This window comes from Lineus longissimus, chromosome 8, assembly GCF_910592395.1.
Source record: "Lineus longissimus chromosome 8, tnLinLong1.2, whole genome shotgun sequence".
Taxonomy (NCBI): Eukaryota; Metazoa; Nemertea; class Pilidiophora; order Heteronemertea; family Lineidae; genus Lineus; species Lineus longissimus.
The window spans coordinates 19,312,121-19,328,957 of NC_088315.1; the positions used below are offsets into that span (position 1 = coordinate 19,312,121).

General features: G+C 41.3%; 1 protein-coding gene across 8 annotated transcripts; it reads right to left on the reverse strand.

Moving 5' to 3' along the window:
- Positions 1 to 200: 200 nt before the first annotated feature.
- On the reverse strand, positions 201 to 16,833 carry LOC135492735 (nucleosome assembly protein 1-like 4). 8 transcript variants are annotated; one of them, XM_064779344.1, is made up of 16 exons: positions 16,762 to 16,833; positions 15,908 to 15,954; positions 15,314 to 15,381; positions 14,811 to 14,858; positions 13,567 to 13,678; positions 12,553 to 12,576; positions 10,419 to 10,560; positions 10,100 to 10,192; positions 9,528 to 9,645; positions 9,131 to 9,273; positions 8,361 to 8,500; positions 7,749 to 7,894; positions 7,082 to 7,224; positions 6,886 to 6,969; positions 6,355 to 6,496; positions 201 to 4,300 (listed from the first exon to the last, which is right to left on the reverse strand). In XM_064779344.1, exons 2-15 carry the CDS (start codon positions 15,922 to 15,924, stop codon positions 6,392 to 6,394), a joined length of 1,383 nt encoding a protein of 460 aa, XP_064635414.1. In that variant the 5' UTR covers positions 15,925 to 15,954; positions 16,762 to 16,833; the 3' UTR covers positions 201 to 4,300; positions 6,355 to 6,391. The 8 variants fall into 8 exon arrangements, with proteins under 8 accessions (XP_064635414.1, XP_064635412.1, XP_064635413.1 ...); XM_064779342.1 differs by having other exon boundaries at positions 9,528 to 9,660; XM_064779343.1 differs by having other exon boundaries at positions 10,085 to 10,192.
- Positions 16,834 to 16,837: the final 4 nt, after the last annotated feature.

Here is a 16,837-nt window from a genome sequence, read left to right on the forward strand (position 1 = left end):
AACCTCCATCCAAGGCAGAAGGCTCCTGATGTTGTCTTAGGTATCATACTTGAGATGAGCTACTTGAGTTGTCTCAACGCTCAGTGTCCACACGCACCTGGGCTGTCAGTGACCATAGCTTTCACCAAGTTATTCCCGTTAATCAGAAAATAGAAAACATGTAGCCTAAACAAACCACGAAATGAGGCAAAGGCAACTGATTCATTGGAAATGGTTGTATTGTATCCACAGTGAAGTATTTCCAACAAAGTTCATTTCAAAACGGAAAATACATTGTACACAAGCCGTAAGGCATCAAAGCGTTAACATAAGCCATAACTGCCAGGTAAATTAGGACAGGTTGACCTGGATTTACCGTTCAAAGCTTCAAACGACGCAACTACAAACAGAGTTTTCAAGAACTGCTTCATAGATATGTATGCTTTTGCTCCCGTTGGAGCACCTCAAATAGCAGCTACAATCTGTTCAATGTCGCATTAGGTGAAATCTGGATTAGGAAATCTGGATTAAGAAATGTGACCAGACCAATGCAAGCCACACACGATCAAATTGACTCATCCAATTTTCAGAACATGCTTGAAAATGCCGATTCAGGTCCTACACATGGGCAACTGTTTTTAAGCCATAGGCCCTGAATCTGCATTTTCAGAAAATTTGATGAAATTTTTGATCGCCTGCATCATTTTGGACGATTGGAACTCAAAAGGAACAGTAAACATTAACATTCTTCTTACTCAAAATAAGGCAGACTATCTTCACAAATCTTTAGACGTCTAAGCGGAGAAAGCCGTCAAAAATTCCAACGTTAAGCGCAAGTGAGCAAAGCCTATCTATCCCTCTGTGAAAGAGTAAACATTTAGTCAACTGCCAACATTTTTTATCAAACTTGTGAAAACATCATGGGAAGAAATTTGATACCTTGTGTAAATTGTGAAGAGCAGCAGTCAGGATTAAGAACAGTAGAAGGACGTCCCAGAACTTTAGATCAGCGCCAACGACAAGGAATCATAGATTTCTTATCCTGTCTTTTTAGATTTGACGTTTTTCCTTATTCTTGGCTACTTGGCAACTGATACTCAAACAACGTAATTCCGTTTTTAAGCAATTTCAAAATGCAGGTGTCAAAATAGATCAACTAAAATATACATGTAATGCAACGTAAGTACCTAATTTATATCCATAGCGCCCTTGTCAGAAGAAAGATTTCTGTTGCAAAGGCACCTCAACACAATTTATCGAAACACATGTACATACATTGACAAGGTGGAATAGGGAGTGAGCACATATTCATCTAAGAAAGGCACTGGCAGTGCATGGAGGGTTAACAACTAAATGAAGCACTAACATTGGAAAATAGCAACATTTTCAAGACCGTTTCATCCCCATTTTCATGAATGGACTCTTCCAGTAAATGCCATCAAGCCTATTTTGGACAGTGTCCACTCAGGGCTGTGGGGTGTAAAGGTTGAACTGAGGACTATTTATAGCACAGTACGACAGATACATGTACCCTGACCCTAAAATTAGTTTTTAAGGCCATCAAAATCGTTTGAAGGAGACATTTTTGAAGACACCAAGGAGTCATTTTATACAAAAATTGTCATGAAATTTACTACTAATTTGAAAAATCGTCAAAAGTTTCTAACAACAATGTCATAAATTGAAATAAACCCATCACACAAAAAAGAAACATTTAAAATAAATTCAGAACTAAATTAAGGGGGTGTTTCTAAAAGGGACAGCAGTAGAAGGGCGAATATTGGATGGAAAATTGTGACTAAGCAGCTCTCGTCTCTAACTCCTTCTAACATGCTGAATGAAACCCAAGGAGGTCAAGATAAACAACCACCCCATCGCTGCTGCCCCCTTTTGGCTGTGACCGAATACAATACACTAAAGCAAATCATGAAATGACATGGACATGGAATTTCTAACATTCTTTGGTGGACTGTTTCATTTTGTCAAGTAAGGTTCCACGCATTCCTAGAAATTATATCAGAACCTTAGTCAACAAATTCATAGGTGGCGCTACAATGCGTGTTCTATTTCCTAATCTAGACGGACATGTTCACGCAGCCAATGTTGCAGACACACTTAAGCAAAAACATGATGGAAAAAAATATCACAAAAATATGAACAGGAAAAACATGTTGGACAAGTTAATTACTCTAAGTATAATTCATTTCATCAACACTACATCAGACTTGGGTCCTATACATAATGGACCGACCCAATATTAACCCATTCCGCACTCAACTAGTTTTGGTGCTGCGCATCTCGATCAAAGTACCGAGGTGACAATCGACGCCGAGATCTTATTCTGAAACGTCTTAAAGTACTCAAAGCGAGATGCACCGCACAGATCTTGAAAAACTGGATGGTGCTGATTTTAATAAAATGGGCGAATTTTGGATCGGTCCGAGGCAACACTCCAGATTGGAGACGTGCCTTGATCAGAAAGACCAGCACAAATCAACTCATAATTTTTTTGGCGTAAACGTCTTTACGTACAATTTCTTGTCCAAAAGACATTACCTAGACATAAGTCTTCAGCTTTTTTTCATAACTTAACGCAGCCACAGGTCAAGAAAGGCAGGCATTCAGTTTTTCGATGGGAACCAACCTCGTACCTACATCTTACAGGTTATTAGTTCAAACTGAAATACCGTGATCGACGACATCATCAGCATTCTTTAATTGCAACGTCAGAAACATTGTTTCTATGCGTTCTTGCGTAATGCTTTTAATATTGTCACAATCGCTATTCTCAGACCCACGGCCGTCAACATTACAATGATAAATGCATACTGAATGTCGTTCGCTCTTGTCAAATCACACATGACAAACTAACCATCCGTGGAAGATTTTTAACAGAAAGGCGGTCTAAACCAGTTCAGTCCTGATTACCGCCATTTTGTTTCCGGCGATGATAAAATTCATTGCCCTCATGATATCACGTTGAACCTCAAATAAATCCCTTACAAAAACTTGGGGTTATGGGGTTCAGCAATGGAATAACATATTTATTATCAAAATACACTTCTGATCTGTCGGGCCAGATTCATTATCACATTAGTAACAGCTGCAGCGAGCCTGACATGACCGTCAGATGTCATCGGCGTAACATGGTTGAATATAAAAGCCCTTAACTGATCCCAGACCTTCGTACCCTGAGTACAAGTCTCTGATTAATCGGGAGGGACTCGGACACGAATTGGAGCACTCACAAAGTCAAGCCAGCAAAAAGTTTGACATCGTCATTTATCCCATGCAACAGCAACCACTGGGTTCTCCACTAGACTTTTTGTCCAGGCAGAGTAGCCAGACAAATAGCTCTCCACACTTGTCACTTAACAATAACGGGTCGTCTCAGACAAAATGCGGCATTTTACCACGGAGAACACCGATCAAGCCCTTTCAACGAATACAAATTCAAAATGCATCTTTTTCAAACTTCACTACTTTCCAATCCCGTAGCACATAAATGGATTGAAAACCAATTTGCTGGCGCCACCTAGGAACGCTCCAATCTAACCAGCCCATATATCCACTCCTCGATGCGCCAGTTAGATCCTGGACAACCCCAAATATAAATGTACCCACACCGGCAGTATAGTCAGTTAGATCCGGACATACCGCCGATGGGGAATCAAATGACATTGAGCTACGTAGGATTTCACGAGCACAGCAACTGCCTGCGCCAGTTCAATCCTGGCCGCAGTTCCTGAGATCACCAACAGTGGAGCAAACAAGGGACATTGTCATGAACACGTCTGCTCAATCTGAATATGCAAATTGGCATTCATGCGTATCATTTGGTATGATGAAGCGTCCAGGCCAGAAGGAAGAGATTCTCTAACATGCTTTGAGCAATATAACGCCCAGGACTGCCTAACCCAAAAACGTCCAAATAGTATTTCAACTGGATTTTGGAGTATTTTCTGCCAAATTGTCTCATCAAATTGGTCCAAAATAAGGATTATTTGGCATATTCAATATTTCTACAGAACGAGCATGAGTTCAAGACAATGTCCGCGACCTACACTCAATGCGACCTTCCAGTCCGTGTATAAAAATAAAATATTGGCCCCACTCTCAATATTTACACAACAATGTCTCATAATTTATGCACCTCTATTTGACTAGAGAGCTTCCACCTGACGTCTGGTCTCGCAACGTCAGAAGACGCGGGATCTCTCGATGGAGCGACATGATTATCTGCGACTGATCTTTCCTGTTGTCAATGGCGACTGTCTAATTATTGCTGTTTGCACTCTTGAGGGTTGCCACCCTTGTTCCCCTGGAAAAAACAAACAAAAATTGCATGAATAAATTATAATCTCAAAATGTTGTATTTTGTAAACAACACAGGTCAATTTGAAACGTGATGAAAAAAATATTGAGTCAACTAGGACATTTATAGCGCTATAAACAATATTTGGACGATTGTAATGTCAGTAGGAGGAAACCAGCGACTCCAGAGGAAATATTCTGGTATATTCAATCCCACTGGCCAATGTGTTAAAGTATGTTTTTTTTAACTCTTTCAGTGCCCAAGGACGTACATGTACGACCTAAATATTAAGGTATTTTAGTTCCTCCAGACGACACCAGATGTCCCCAGCTACTCAAATGTGGTTCATATGGTTTCTCTGGCCTGGGGCGTCCAAATTGAATAATTTTTTCGACTGAGAGGGTGGGGTGGGGTTTAGGTGAAAAATGGTGAAAATCGGCCAAAAATACCACTCCCTCAAAAAAATTTAGAACATAATCCTAGTATGACCCTACTTATTACTGCTGTTTTATTGAAACAGGAGGTAAAGACAAAGGTTTTGAAGAATTTTGATGAGTGTATCTCAATTATTTTTGTGAGATTTTGGGTAGTGACAATGCCCAAAAATGCCCAAATCCTAGCCACTGAAAGAGTTAAGGATGAACAACAGCTCTGATATAAACGACAAACCACTACACCAATGTACGGAATAAAACTAGGCCAAGGAAAACAGGCACAAGCAACTTATTGTGACATGAAACCCGGAGGGGACCACAAGATAAAGTGAAACAAAAAAATTGAGTCTTAAGAGCGAAAAACGGAATTGACTGACACCAAAAGGAAAATAAGAGTGAATGCTCACAGACGGGCGTGGACTATTTCATATGCCATCAACCCATTGAGCGCCTAGAATTTTACAGAATAAACAGCTAGAAAGCGACATGGTAGAATCAAACATCAGACAACACCTAAAAACAGCGATGGGCATATAGGCCTACCTATTGCCAGCTCCCCCACGGGCGCCCTGAATGAAGAGGTGCAAAAATGAAATTAGGAAACCAAAAGTTTAAGCAGACGTCAAGAGAAGTGAAGTCAAAACGGGAAATACCCCCAGAAATTCTTAAATAAGCTGCAATTCTTACTGAACAAGCTGAAGTTGTAAAATCAACGATTCGTGAAATCCTAAATGTTTGCAAATCAGTGCTACTCAATTCAAACTGCTAGAATTTCGAATAACTGAATATCACATCACATTCACAATCATGCAAGACAAAATTCAAACTGCTCGAAAATGCCACGAAATATGTCACACTGATGCGTGAAAACGGCCCAGCGCCAAGAAAAAAACAACAAACAAAATTTCAATCACGATGTAAAAACAACCACCTGAAAGTAATTCCCGCATTAACCCACAAAAGCACCCATTCAGACAGTTACTTACACCGACCGACATCACACACGCGTCATTTCATCGTTTAACAACACTTGTATCTACGGTAAAATTCAGGTCGTTGGTTTAGGGAGATCAGTGGCATAGTGTAAGACACCCGAGCTCATAATCAGGAGGTCATGGGTTCGACACTCGAAGCGATCATCGCTGTTTCATCTTTGTGCCCTTGAGCAAGATAATTAACCCTACTTGGTTCTCTCCGCCCAGGAGTGAATGAGTACCTAGCTGGCAGAGATAGCCAGGAATGTAAAAAAGTCCTAGCGCTTGACAGGCAGCTCATGTAAACCACAATGTGCACTCTATGTAAACCACACCACGACCACCTACAAGGTACACTCTATGTAAACCACACTATGCCCCCCCCCATTCCCTATGTAAACCATAATGTGCACTCTATGTAAACCACACTACATCACACCCCCCCTACATTCCCTATGTAAACCACTGCAAAATCTATGTAAACCCAGGCTGAGGGATGAAAACCAACCAAGGGATTCATGCTTGCAGGGTGGAACAACAAAACATGGGATGACTATGGTGGGGAAAACAGGTTCAACCAATTCCTTATGATTATCAAGACGGAAACTTGTCCTCAGAAAAAAATAACCCTTTTCAGAAAATGAAATTTCACCTGGGTCTACCTTGATGAAATTGCTAAGACGGAGGAATTAGTGAAAGTCGGGACAACAGCAATGGTGATCTGGGTAGCCATAGTTGTGCTGGTGTCTCCTGGCGTGCCTGTCCCTGTGATGGTTACAGTGGCCTCCAGGAGGCTGAAAAATATTCAGTTTAGAGGCGGAAGTCTCTTGAAACAGTCGGGGAAAATACTGGATTAATGTCGCACAAAGAATAGGTTGAGCCGATTTTCCATGAACCAACTCAAGGATAGACATCCATGCACCCACAGAAAGCGCCAACGTCAGGACAACAACGACAACACCGACAAGATGCGGAAACGAAAAACAGATTATGTGGTGTTCCAGCTACATATTCTGGATGTATGAATGATTGAATCCACAAGATTGACTAGCACAAATTGCCCCCCCCCACTTGACAAAACAGGATCCAAAGTATTCTGTATGTTTTGTTTTCGTCAGACATGCTAGGAACCCCCCCCCCCCCCACCCTCACCCCTGATGGTCAAACAAGTGGTAATACTTACGCTTGGCACGAAATCAGCGTCGGCATCCTCATCATATTGTCCATCCTCGTCCCCATCCTCTTCCTCCTCACCTTCTTCTTCGTACTGCAATAGAAACAGAATTTGAGAGACGAGGTTGAGTAAACCATCGAATTCAGACTTATATGCGGTATTACACAAAAATGAGGTCAAAATTAATAACACAATTTCTGCCTACCTCATCATCATCATCGAGAGCTTCTCCGGTGAAATAGAGCACAGCTCTTGGTACGATCCTCTCGCGGATGAAGTGACCGATTTCGAAATCGGCTGCCAGGATTGCTTCGTTGTCTTCATCAGCCTCCTCTTCACCCTCAGTTTCTGCAAAAATCACGCAAAATTCATGAAAAATTTCAAAAAATAATATTCCAAAACAATTCTTACAAAGGGTACCATCAGAAAGTGCTCATTGAGAGCTTTTCAATGAATGGTCATGTCAATAGGTGTACAAATGGTACCATCAGAAAGTGCTCATTGAGAGCTTTCCAATGAATGGTCATGACAATAGGTGTACAAATGGTACCATCAGAAAGTGCTCATTGAGAGCTTTCCAATGAATGGTCATGTCAATAGGTGTACAAATGGTACCATCAGAAAGTGCTCACTGAGAGCTTTCCAATGAATGGTCATGTCAGTAGGTTTGTGAAACCACCACACGCTAATTCATTTGGTCAAATAATGGGTTTTTACACAACAAAACCGACATCTCATTCATTCCTTGAAAGTTATGATAATGATAACCATGAAATAACGTTTGCATTGTACCGGTATGGCCTGACACCCGTGGGTTCAAATCTTACGAAAGAATCTCACTGAACGAGGACTCTAGCACGTATAATACCTACCTTTTGGTGGAGTGAAGAAGTTGAAGAATGAATCATTTTGTATTTGTTTGGTGACCACTCGTTTCGATCCACTTCCCTTGTGTTTTTGTGTTTTTTTTACCGTCTTTACCGTGACATTTTTACCCTTCTTCCAATCTATGGTACAGCTGGAATGGAAATAAGTCACAATGAATTCAGTCATACTTGAAAATACGACTGAAACTGCCTGGGACCACTTGGTTAAACTCTGGGTAAGTGATGTGCCGAAAAAATTTTTTCTAAAAAGTATTTTCTTACTAAAGGTACAAGGGTACCAATGTGTGACCTTGATAGATTGGTATTAAGCAATACATGGGTGACACTCTTCTGTGTGGTCCTTAGATGCACTCATGATATTATATTAATGCCCATCCAGGATGCCGTAAAGGAATCATGAGATTTTTCAGGTTTTTGGATTGTGGTGAATGGACCCAACTTTTATCATACATGCAAACTTAATTTCAAATCTACAGTCATTCAGCTTGAAGAAGCAGACACTGCACTTTCAAGCCAAGGTTGTGGGGATATAGAGGCAAGGCCAGGTGGGCCTGTGCAGACACAGCAGGAAGTATGCACTGAACTAGGCCTACTTACCCTTTACACTTGATGATTTCCGGTCCTTCAAACGAGAACGGATCGGTCTCATCCGGCTGCATTCGTAGAGTGTATTCTTTCGTCAAGATGTTATTCGTGAAGAAGTCGTTTGGCGCAAAGTGAAACTCTAGAGTGAAGCCCTGAAATTAAAACAGATTGGTTTGAATAACCAAACAAAAACGCCAAAAATCTTTGTTTCAGCAAGTCTTTTACAGCTTTTTTGAGAAATCGTGCCTTACTTTTGGAAGAGGATTGAGCTGGAGGTCTGACTCCAACTCATGTGCTTCAGACCCGCTCCCAAATCAAGAATGGAGAGGAATACTGGCCAAAGGACACCACCCTGACCACACGGCCCTGGGGCTCTGTGGCTTCAGACCTGCTCCCTTATGAAGAATGGAGAGGAATACCGGCCAAAGGACACCACCCTGATCACACAGCCCTGGGGCTCTGTGGCTTCAGACCTGCTCCCTTATGAAGAATGGAGAGGAATACTGGCCAAAGGACACCACCCTGATCACACAGCCCTGGGGCTCTGTGGCTTCAGACCTGCTCCCTTATGAAGAATGGAGAGGAATACCGGCCAAAGGACACTACTCTGATCACAAAGCTCTGTGGCGAACTCTCTGGACAGCTCCCCTTGTGAGACAGTCCAGCAATCATCTCAAAAACTCAACGCAGAAGAACATATTTTTTGAATCACTACTTCAAAATTGTCCCATTTCTTCAAAACAGGCTGTGATTTTGACGTAAGATCACCGTGATTTACTTACGTAGGGATCCTTGTCGTGATACTTGACTAGTATATCTTGGAGGTTCTTGATGATCGGTTCATCATGCTCCTGGATCATGTCAGCCAACATCTCCACGTTCTTGAACACTGTCAGCCAGAAGAACGGAATACCAGTTGGATTTTCTGCAACGATAGATAAGTAAATTGGGTTGAATTTACAATCACTGACCGACGACGACTGGTTAGGCTGGGGAGATGATTTTTTCAACCAAAATTTTTTTTCTCATTTTTTGATTTTGGGGACATATCAAGTCAGGGTGATGACTTTATAAGTTGTCCCCGGACTTCATGACTTGTCTCGTGCAGAGAACCCCCCAACTATGGCCTTTCCCAGCCACTGTAACAACCTCACAGCATCTTTTGCGTCACATGTTTACCTTCCTCTTTCTTTTCCTCAGCATTCTCTTCCTTCTTCTCTTCCTTCTTCTCACCGTCCTTTCCATCTTCGGCCGGCTTCTCCCCATCTTCTGCTATCTTTGTCTTCTTCATCTCATCCTGGAATGAGTCGCCCTACTCATGATGTGAAACACAGAAACACAACACCAACCGGAACACAACACTTAAAGGCGATGTCTCTCATCGGTTCTATATATTAGCCCACAATCTATACCTAAAAGTGAGTTCGCACATCTTTTGCTACATCGGAACAGCCCCAGTTGAGAAGTTGGCAAGCCCTACTGGTGTCTCTAGCGGCTGTGATCCAGAGTTTCAGACTTGACTTGTAGTCATGAGGTCCATTCTTCAAACCCCACAGTTGGCGTGAAGCTCCAGGCAGGTCGAACTTGCCTCACTCTACCCAGGTGTGTAAACGGGTACCAGTCAGAAATGTTTAGAAGAGATTAAGTCTAGCTAAGAGAAGAACACAGTGTAGGTTAATGGGATACCCCGGAAATATTTTAAGAGGGACCCATTAAGGGTCAAAAGAACCATGTACCTCAATATAACTTACTGCGAGCTTGGTCTCGTCCTCGTCTTCTGTGTCACTCGGCCAATCACAATCAGAGTCTGTCGGCTCGATCGCACCAGTCAACACCTCCCGTCGCTGAAATCACAACAAGGTTTTTTCGGTGATCAAGGCGTTTGGGACTCATACTAAAGGCATTTCCAATCGGGGAGCAACATATGCCAGATAGGCATGGTACAAAATCTATTCTAAAACACCTGAAACTTAACACTGAGATTCGAGTTTAGCTGCTTTTCGACAGCTTTCATTTCGTCGTCTGAAATCGCCCCAAGATCGGATATTCGACCGTGTCCTTTCAACGCACCTTATCATGATGGGTTGAATACTTGGAGGCGTACTTGCACTCCAGTTGGTGAACCTCCTCATAAAAGTCGGCCTCGATCTTGGTCACTTCAAACTGGAGTTTCTTCAGCGCTTTGATTCGGCGTTTGACAACTTTTGGCAAACTGGAAAGAGATGACACAAAATTTTTGTAATTTCTAAACAAGGTGGTGGGACGCCCTCACAAATTGCCTTGTGAAGAACACGGCAGTATCAAGTCACCAGCTGTTTGACGAACAGAATGCATTTCATCACACACAAAACAAGGCAGGCCTAACGCATAACATCTATTCAGGGGTAACAATAGTGCTATATCGTTCATACATCTGAACATCTGGATTCAAAATTAATGGTCCGCATCTGTTACAGAGAGGATCCCTATCAACTGGTGGTTATGGTAGAAGGAATCGATCATAAAATTTGTTAACAGCTGGTTTATGATGACTAACGATTCCGAAATTGCTGAGTTCTGGATTTTTCCATCAGATGCACAACTGCAAGATAAAGTCGCATAGTCCTTATCACAATACAACGATCTGTGACGACACATTTTCAAAAGGGCGATTTTCATGATGTATTGCCCTATTGGCGGGCTGATGTCACTGTCAGTGAAGACCTTTTTGGCCCACAACAGTGCCTGGTCCCTCCAAAAGTCGGGGGCCTATCTTAACCTAAAGTGTGTTCTCACCAGTCTGAATTATCATCATCGGTCACAACCACAATGATACGTAAACAGTGTGACACCCAATTTAGCTTTTCACCAATTGTTATTTCCGGATTTAAGACTTTGTTTTGGAGGAAAATGATCAAAGGGTTAACCAGTCACATTTCGAAACGTGTATCAACGCCAAATAAGGCAATAGTAAAGTAATTATTTGATTTAGAATATATGTGGGCAGTGATCTGGCAAATAGAGAACTGCTAATTAGTTGGGATTTCAGTACACAAGTATTACAAGCATGCAGAATAAGTCATTATGTAAATGATAGAAAATTCCACGCAAGTTTGAACTATTCAATCATTCATTCATCTTTAGTACCAGTACCCAGAATAACCATTCAAATTACGGAAACGTATCGATTCATCAACTTTTTAAATAGCAACTAAACTACTATTTACAACCGTTCATTGGTTACAACATGACAAATTACCAGAATTACCCCCAAGCTGTGTCTGTTGCGCCCTGCACACAAGCGATTCAAATTGCTGCCACCTGCAGTCATTATTGCTTGCGACAAAAGTTGCTTATTACCGAAAATCATCGCAAACGTTTGTAAAATGAATCAGTTATCACCGACAATCAATATCAAACACATTAGTTACTAATTATACCCGAAGGGGAGAGATCTCTTTGCGACAAAATTGCTTATTTTTCCAGCGACATGCGACACTTATTGCATAGGCGACAAAAGTCGCACGTTTCCGATGATCATTTCATGTTTCTGCGACAAAAATCGGTAATTGCTGTGACCAAGGAGTACAATTTAGACCAAAGTGAGTGATCATCAGGTTTACTCGTAGACACGTGATCTTTTTGTTGCACACTGCTGCGATATTATCACAGGCCAAAGCAAAAAGATCTGTACATTTCGGGGAGTCATATGAATTGAGAAATACATCAATAAAACGTGTAGAATGACCATGTGCCAAATAAATGCGAGACAACAGACTACCAGTAATGTTGAAGACGATTTTTAATAGGACTATGCAAAGATTTTGAAACAAAAGTTCAGCGGGAAAGTCTTTGAAAGAAATATCACACTTGCATTTGCAACTAAAAGTCAATTAATGCAAAACTCACCGGGAAATCCACGACCAATAAAATTTCAATATTTTCTTAGCGACTTACAAATTTGTCTACGAGAAATTAATGTGTAACCTTAGACGTGTCTGAACCACCAAGATGAAAATGTCTAACTAAGTGTTGCTAGGGTGTGGTATAGAAAGCAAAGGATGTTCCATAATGCCCAAATCATGAGCTGACCATTGGCTTTTCAATCTCAACATCAAAATATATCCGCAAACTTTCTCCAAAAGTGCAGATATAATTCAAAATCATCTTAATACCAGCAGACTAAACAACTATTCTACAAGTCCTAAGTCCTTGATGGGCCTACCTGTATGCCTGAAAGAGCCACGGACTTCACAATAGAAAACGAAAATATCACGTTAAAATGGCGGGTTTTATTCGTGTACCACCATTTCGGCCAGAACTTGACATCCTAAAGCAATTAAAACTCCATCAAAATGTTGTGAACGCCCACTTAAAACCCGGGAGTCTGTCCTCTGGAATAACTAAGTGCAGACAACCACCCTTGAAATTGGCATACACTTCGTTTTGAAAAAGTTCCAATTGCTTTAGGATTTCAAGTTTTCGCCAAAATGGTGATGCCTATGGTCAACCCTTAACAACCTGTGACAGCAGTGATATACATTTTGTAACGGACTGCAGTAAAGTCGGTACTATACCTTTTGAATTTTGCTATTGCTTCCTCCGGAGTAGCCATCCTAAATCTCGCACAACAGTCCCAAACAAGACAACCAGCTATGCGATACACCAGCCAACGAAGCCTCAAGTGAGATTTGTACAAGCTACAACAGCCCTGTATTGATCCTGAATGACTTGCACCTCAAATATGGCACCACTCGTAGTGTTGTACTCGGACAAGCACATTTAAATAAACGGTATAAACGGCTCTCAGTCGGCCAACAGGTGTTATAAGAGGCGTTGGACGCGTATAGCGCAGTGAAACCTGTTGACGAATTCATAATGTCATTTTCATTGTGAAAATTTCCACGTGATGAAAAGGAATGATTGTATCTTTTTATCATCACTGAGTTGGTATTTTAAAACACTATTATCGATGCATCAGATTTCATCAACATATCAGTTTTGGAGAAGATAGAAGAGTTTTGGTGAAGACACCTCACCCCACCCAGGAATGTTGCAATGCCCAGAGCAAAAAAGGAAACATTTTCAGGTAAAAATGTCCTTAGAACTGCCCTAACTCCAAAATGGTTATTTTTTGTCCGATTAAAAAAATTCACCTATCTACAGAGAGCTGAGGTGATTTCCTTTTGCTCTCTGCTGTCCGAGTTAAAGTGCTTTCTACCATTAACCGGACACTCACCTTTCAATGTATCCACTGGAGAGGCCGACCATGCCTGCCAGTCTGTCCTGGACCGCGGCGAGCATCTCGGGACTCTGCATGAGTTGGGCCACCTCGCTGCTCAGACCACCAGCTGAAGGGACAGAACAGAAACCTTGGGACATCAGTAAGGGCATAACAAGAGATTGCAAGGGTAGACCTTGGGGTTGTTAAGTAAGGGAATAATAACAAGAGATTGCTAGGGTACACCAGTCCTAGGGGTGGCAAAAATTCCCTTTTTCAAACATATTATCTTAGAGTTAGACATGCATTTTCCAGCTGACTCTTAACACAAATAAACAATGTAAATATGTTGAAAAGAGTAATAGATTTGACATGTAGTATGTCAATGTCTTTACTGTGTCAACAAAAAAGGCAATTAAACCAGATAAAATGTACCATCAACTATAGTTCAGATAAAGATAAAGTGCCATGATGGTACAGGCCACAGCAGTGACACCTAGCTAGTGTCAAACGAACTACCAATCTGTTTCAATACAATACAGTAACCCAAATAACCCAATTACGAAGCCGTGTTACTTATTTTCAATCAATCAATTACGGTGTTATTGTTATGACTACGAATTACTAGCCTAATCACAAAATTAGAAACATGTTGTCAGAAGACTAGCTTAAGCACCCGCAAACAAGCAATCTATGTTGCTGCAACCTACAAGTACAATCATGGCTACTTCGAACGACAATCTCTTGTGTGCAGTGGTCATCGCAGAGGAATCTGTGAGCGCTACGACCTGTGATTTATATCACTCACAGCATTTATCGGTTTGACCTGCAGATGACTGATATTTTTCTTGCTCAGCACAGCGACAAAAAATTGCCCGTTTGCGAAGCACTTTGAAACTGCTAATAAATGATGACTAAGCATTTTTCCTGAAACAGAAACACGAAAATTGGGCAAACTTCCAAAACAGACAGCAGAAGGGGTTCTATACTTATGAAATGGTTATAAATTATGATAGTTTTATCACACAGCCTAAAGCACTCTACAGAATGGTGATTTTCATCGTAGAGATGTGCAATAATCATTGCTGCAATGTCACAGACATCTGCGATGAACATGCAGACCTAATTTTGTTGCAGGCAATAAATGTTGCACATCTCGGCGATAAAATTGCCAGTCTGCAACACAATTCTAATGATTATTTTGAGTCAATCGAAGTATTATTAGTGCATGTACAGACCAAAGCGTTTTTTAGAATACATACAAAAATTTGCCATTCTGCTTGCTCCCTGTGTTTCAATTGTCTCCATTTCTGGAATTCAATTTTTTGAGTTTCACGAACAAAACGAGGTCAAGTATAATTTCAAAATTGCTGACCTGTCAAGGAGCCAATGAAGACGCCCACAAAACTGACTCAACGTCAACAAGCTTATGATAATAAATACGTGGACAACTCTTGAAGATTTAGAAGAACTTGTAGGACTGCTGTAAACTCTTATCGACAGCCCATGTGAACTAACTCAGGACCCCCTCCTCCTCATATCGATCCTTCCATTCGGTGCCAGGTCTTTTATGAGAATGAACAACATAAGACATTACGAGTGACCTGTCACAGCAAAACCAGGCGCATGTTGCTCTAAGCTTGACAGGTGTTTTATTTCACTGGTGCCTGCTTTTTAGTGGATCATTTCAGCTCATCTTCTGAGCGATATGCACCTGGTTTTGCTGTGATGGGTCACACTGTATCGGAAGGCAACTGACACTTACCAGGAACAGTGGGCGCGGCGTCCCCTTCACCAGCCTCTTCAGCGTTCTCATTCTCGACGAGCATAGCCCTGCAAAACAGATGAAAACACGACTGTTGAGTGTAAAGAACACGATATGTAACGATTCAGTGTTCAGTGGGAAAGAATGACGATGTGGATAGATTGACAGATTTCTGATTCAACATTCTGTGCCTCTAGACATTCTGAGTGGGTGATCAAATCACAACTCTTACTAAAGACAAGGCGACTTTTTTTCTTGGCTGGTGTTCAGATCAGCAGGTTTGGAAGGATGTTAGGAATCTCCCACCTAGAATTTTCCAATAACTTTTTAATCAATTATTTCTTTTTTTTTGAAGCATGAAACTTTGCCACTCAAGTAGTCTTTAACTTGTCATCAGACTCCGCTGCTTTCTCACAAATTGACGGGTCAAAACCGACTCATCAAGAAAGTCTTGTGTGACCCAGTGGAATAAACACCTGGCCTATAATTCTCATAATCTATAGTGTACACTACCACTACTGGCATGACTGGTCCTATAGTAGTATCTCAGAACCGAGACGATATAACTTCTTTATGTCGAGACAAAAGACTTACTTTTCTGGATCTGCCATTGTTGTTGTTATCGATTAGCCCGCTTGAACCTGAAACAAACAACAGTAGATTTATTTTTGTTGAGTCATCGCATCCACAAACTCATCTCGCCCAACAAGCACAGATTTTAACTTTAAGACGGCGAGATTTCAAGTTGAGATTTTGAAGTTGTTATCCATGATTATTAGGCCTATAAATAGTGGCTATTCTTACGTGACCGTAACAATAAAAATGTCAGCGATTTTAGGGATTAAACTGAAGATTAGGGGACAAGGATTAGTGTTAGGGAAGGGTTAAGGAGGGGTTAGTGTTAGGAGTAAGGGACAGGGTCTAGGTTAGGTTTGGAGTAGGATTAAGGTTCAAAAGTGAAAATGACCGCCGTAAGAATAGCCAGTTGTTCGCATGTAAAATGCATTAGAGACTGCCGTAATAATAGCCACAGTCTAAATAATTATTGCATTGCACTTGCGGACAGGAAAAAACATTTCTAAGGTGGAAGCGCAAGTACATGAAGTAGGCCTTCCTACTACTGATATGACATCCCGCACCGACAACAAAAACAATGACATCATGACCGACAGAACATCATCAAAATTGTGCATGCAGCCTCCAATAATACATGCCTGCTGCAGTTGCACTCACCCTGTACATCATACATGCATACATGACAATGCAATGCATTGCATAGGCCTTTCACACGGAGAAAATTTTGGACCAGATTTTGGGAAAAGAAAATGATACCGCATGCTGGGATGCACCCTGACGGACGCAAATTATGCTACAACATGTATACATGGAGTCTTTCTATCGAGACAGACTGTTCTATATGTTTTACTGTTCTTAGTTATGATACCAACCAGAGATTTCAATAAATATGCCTGCACGCGAAATCGGCACGAGGGAAGATGGCGGCAAAAGGAGATTCGTCGGGGA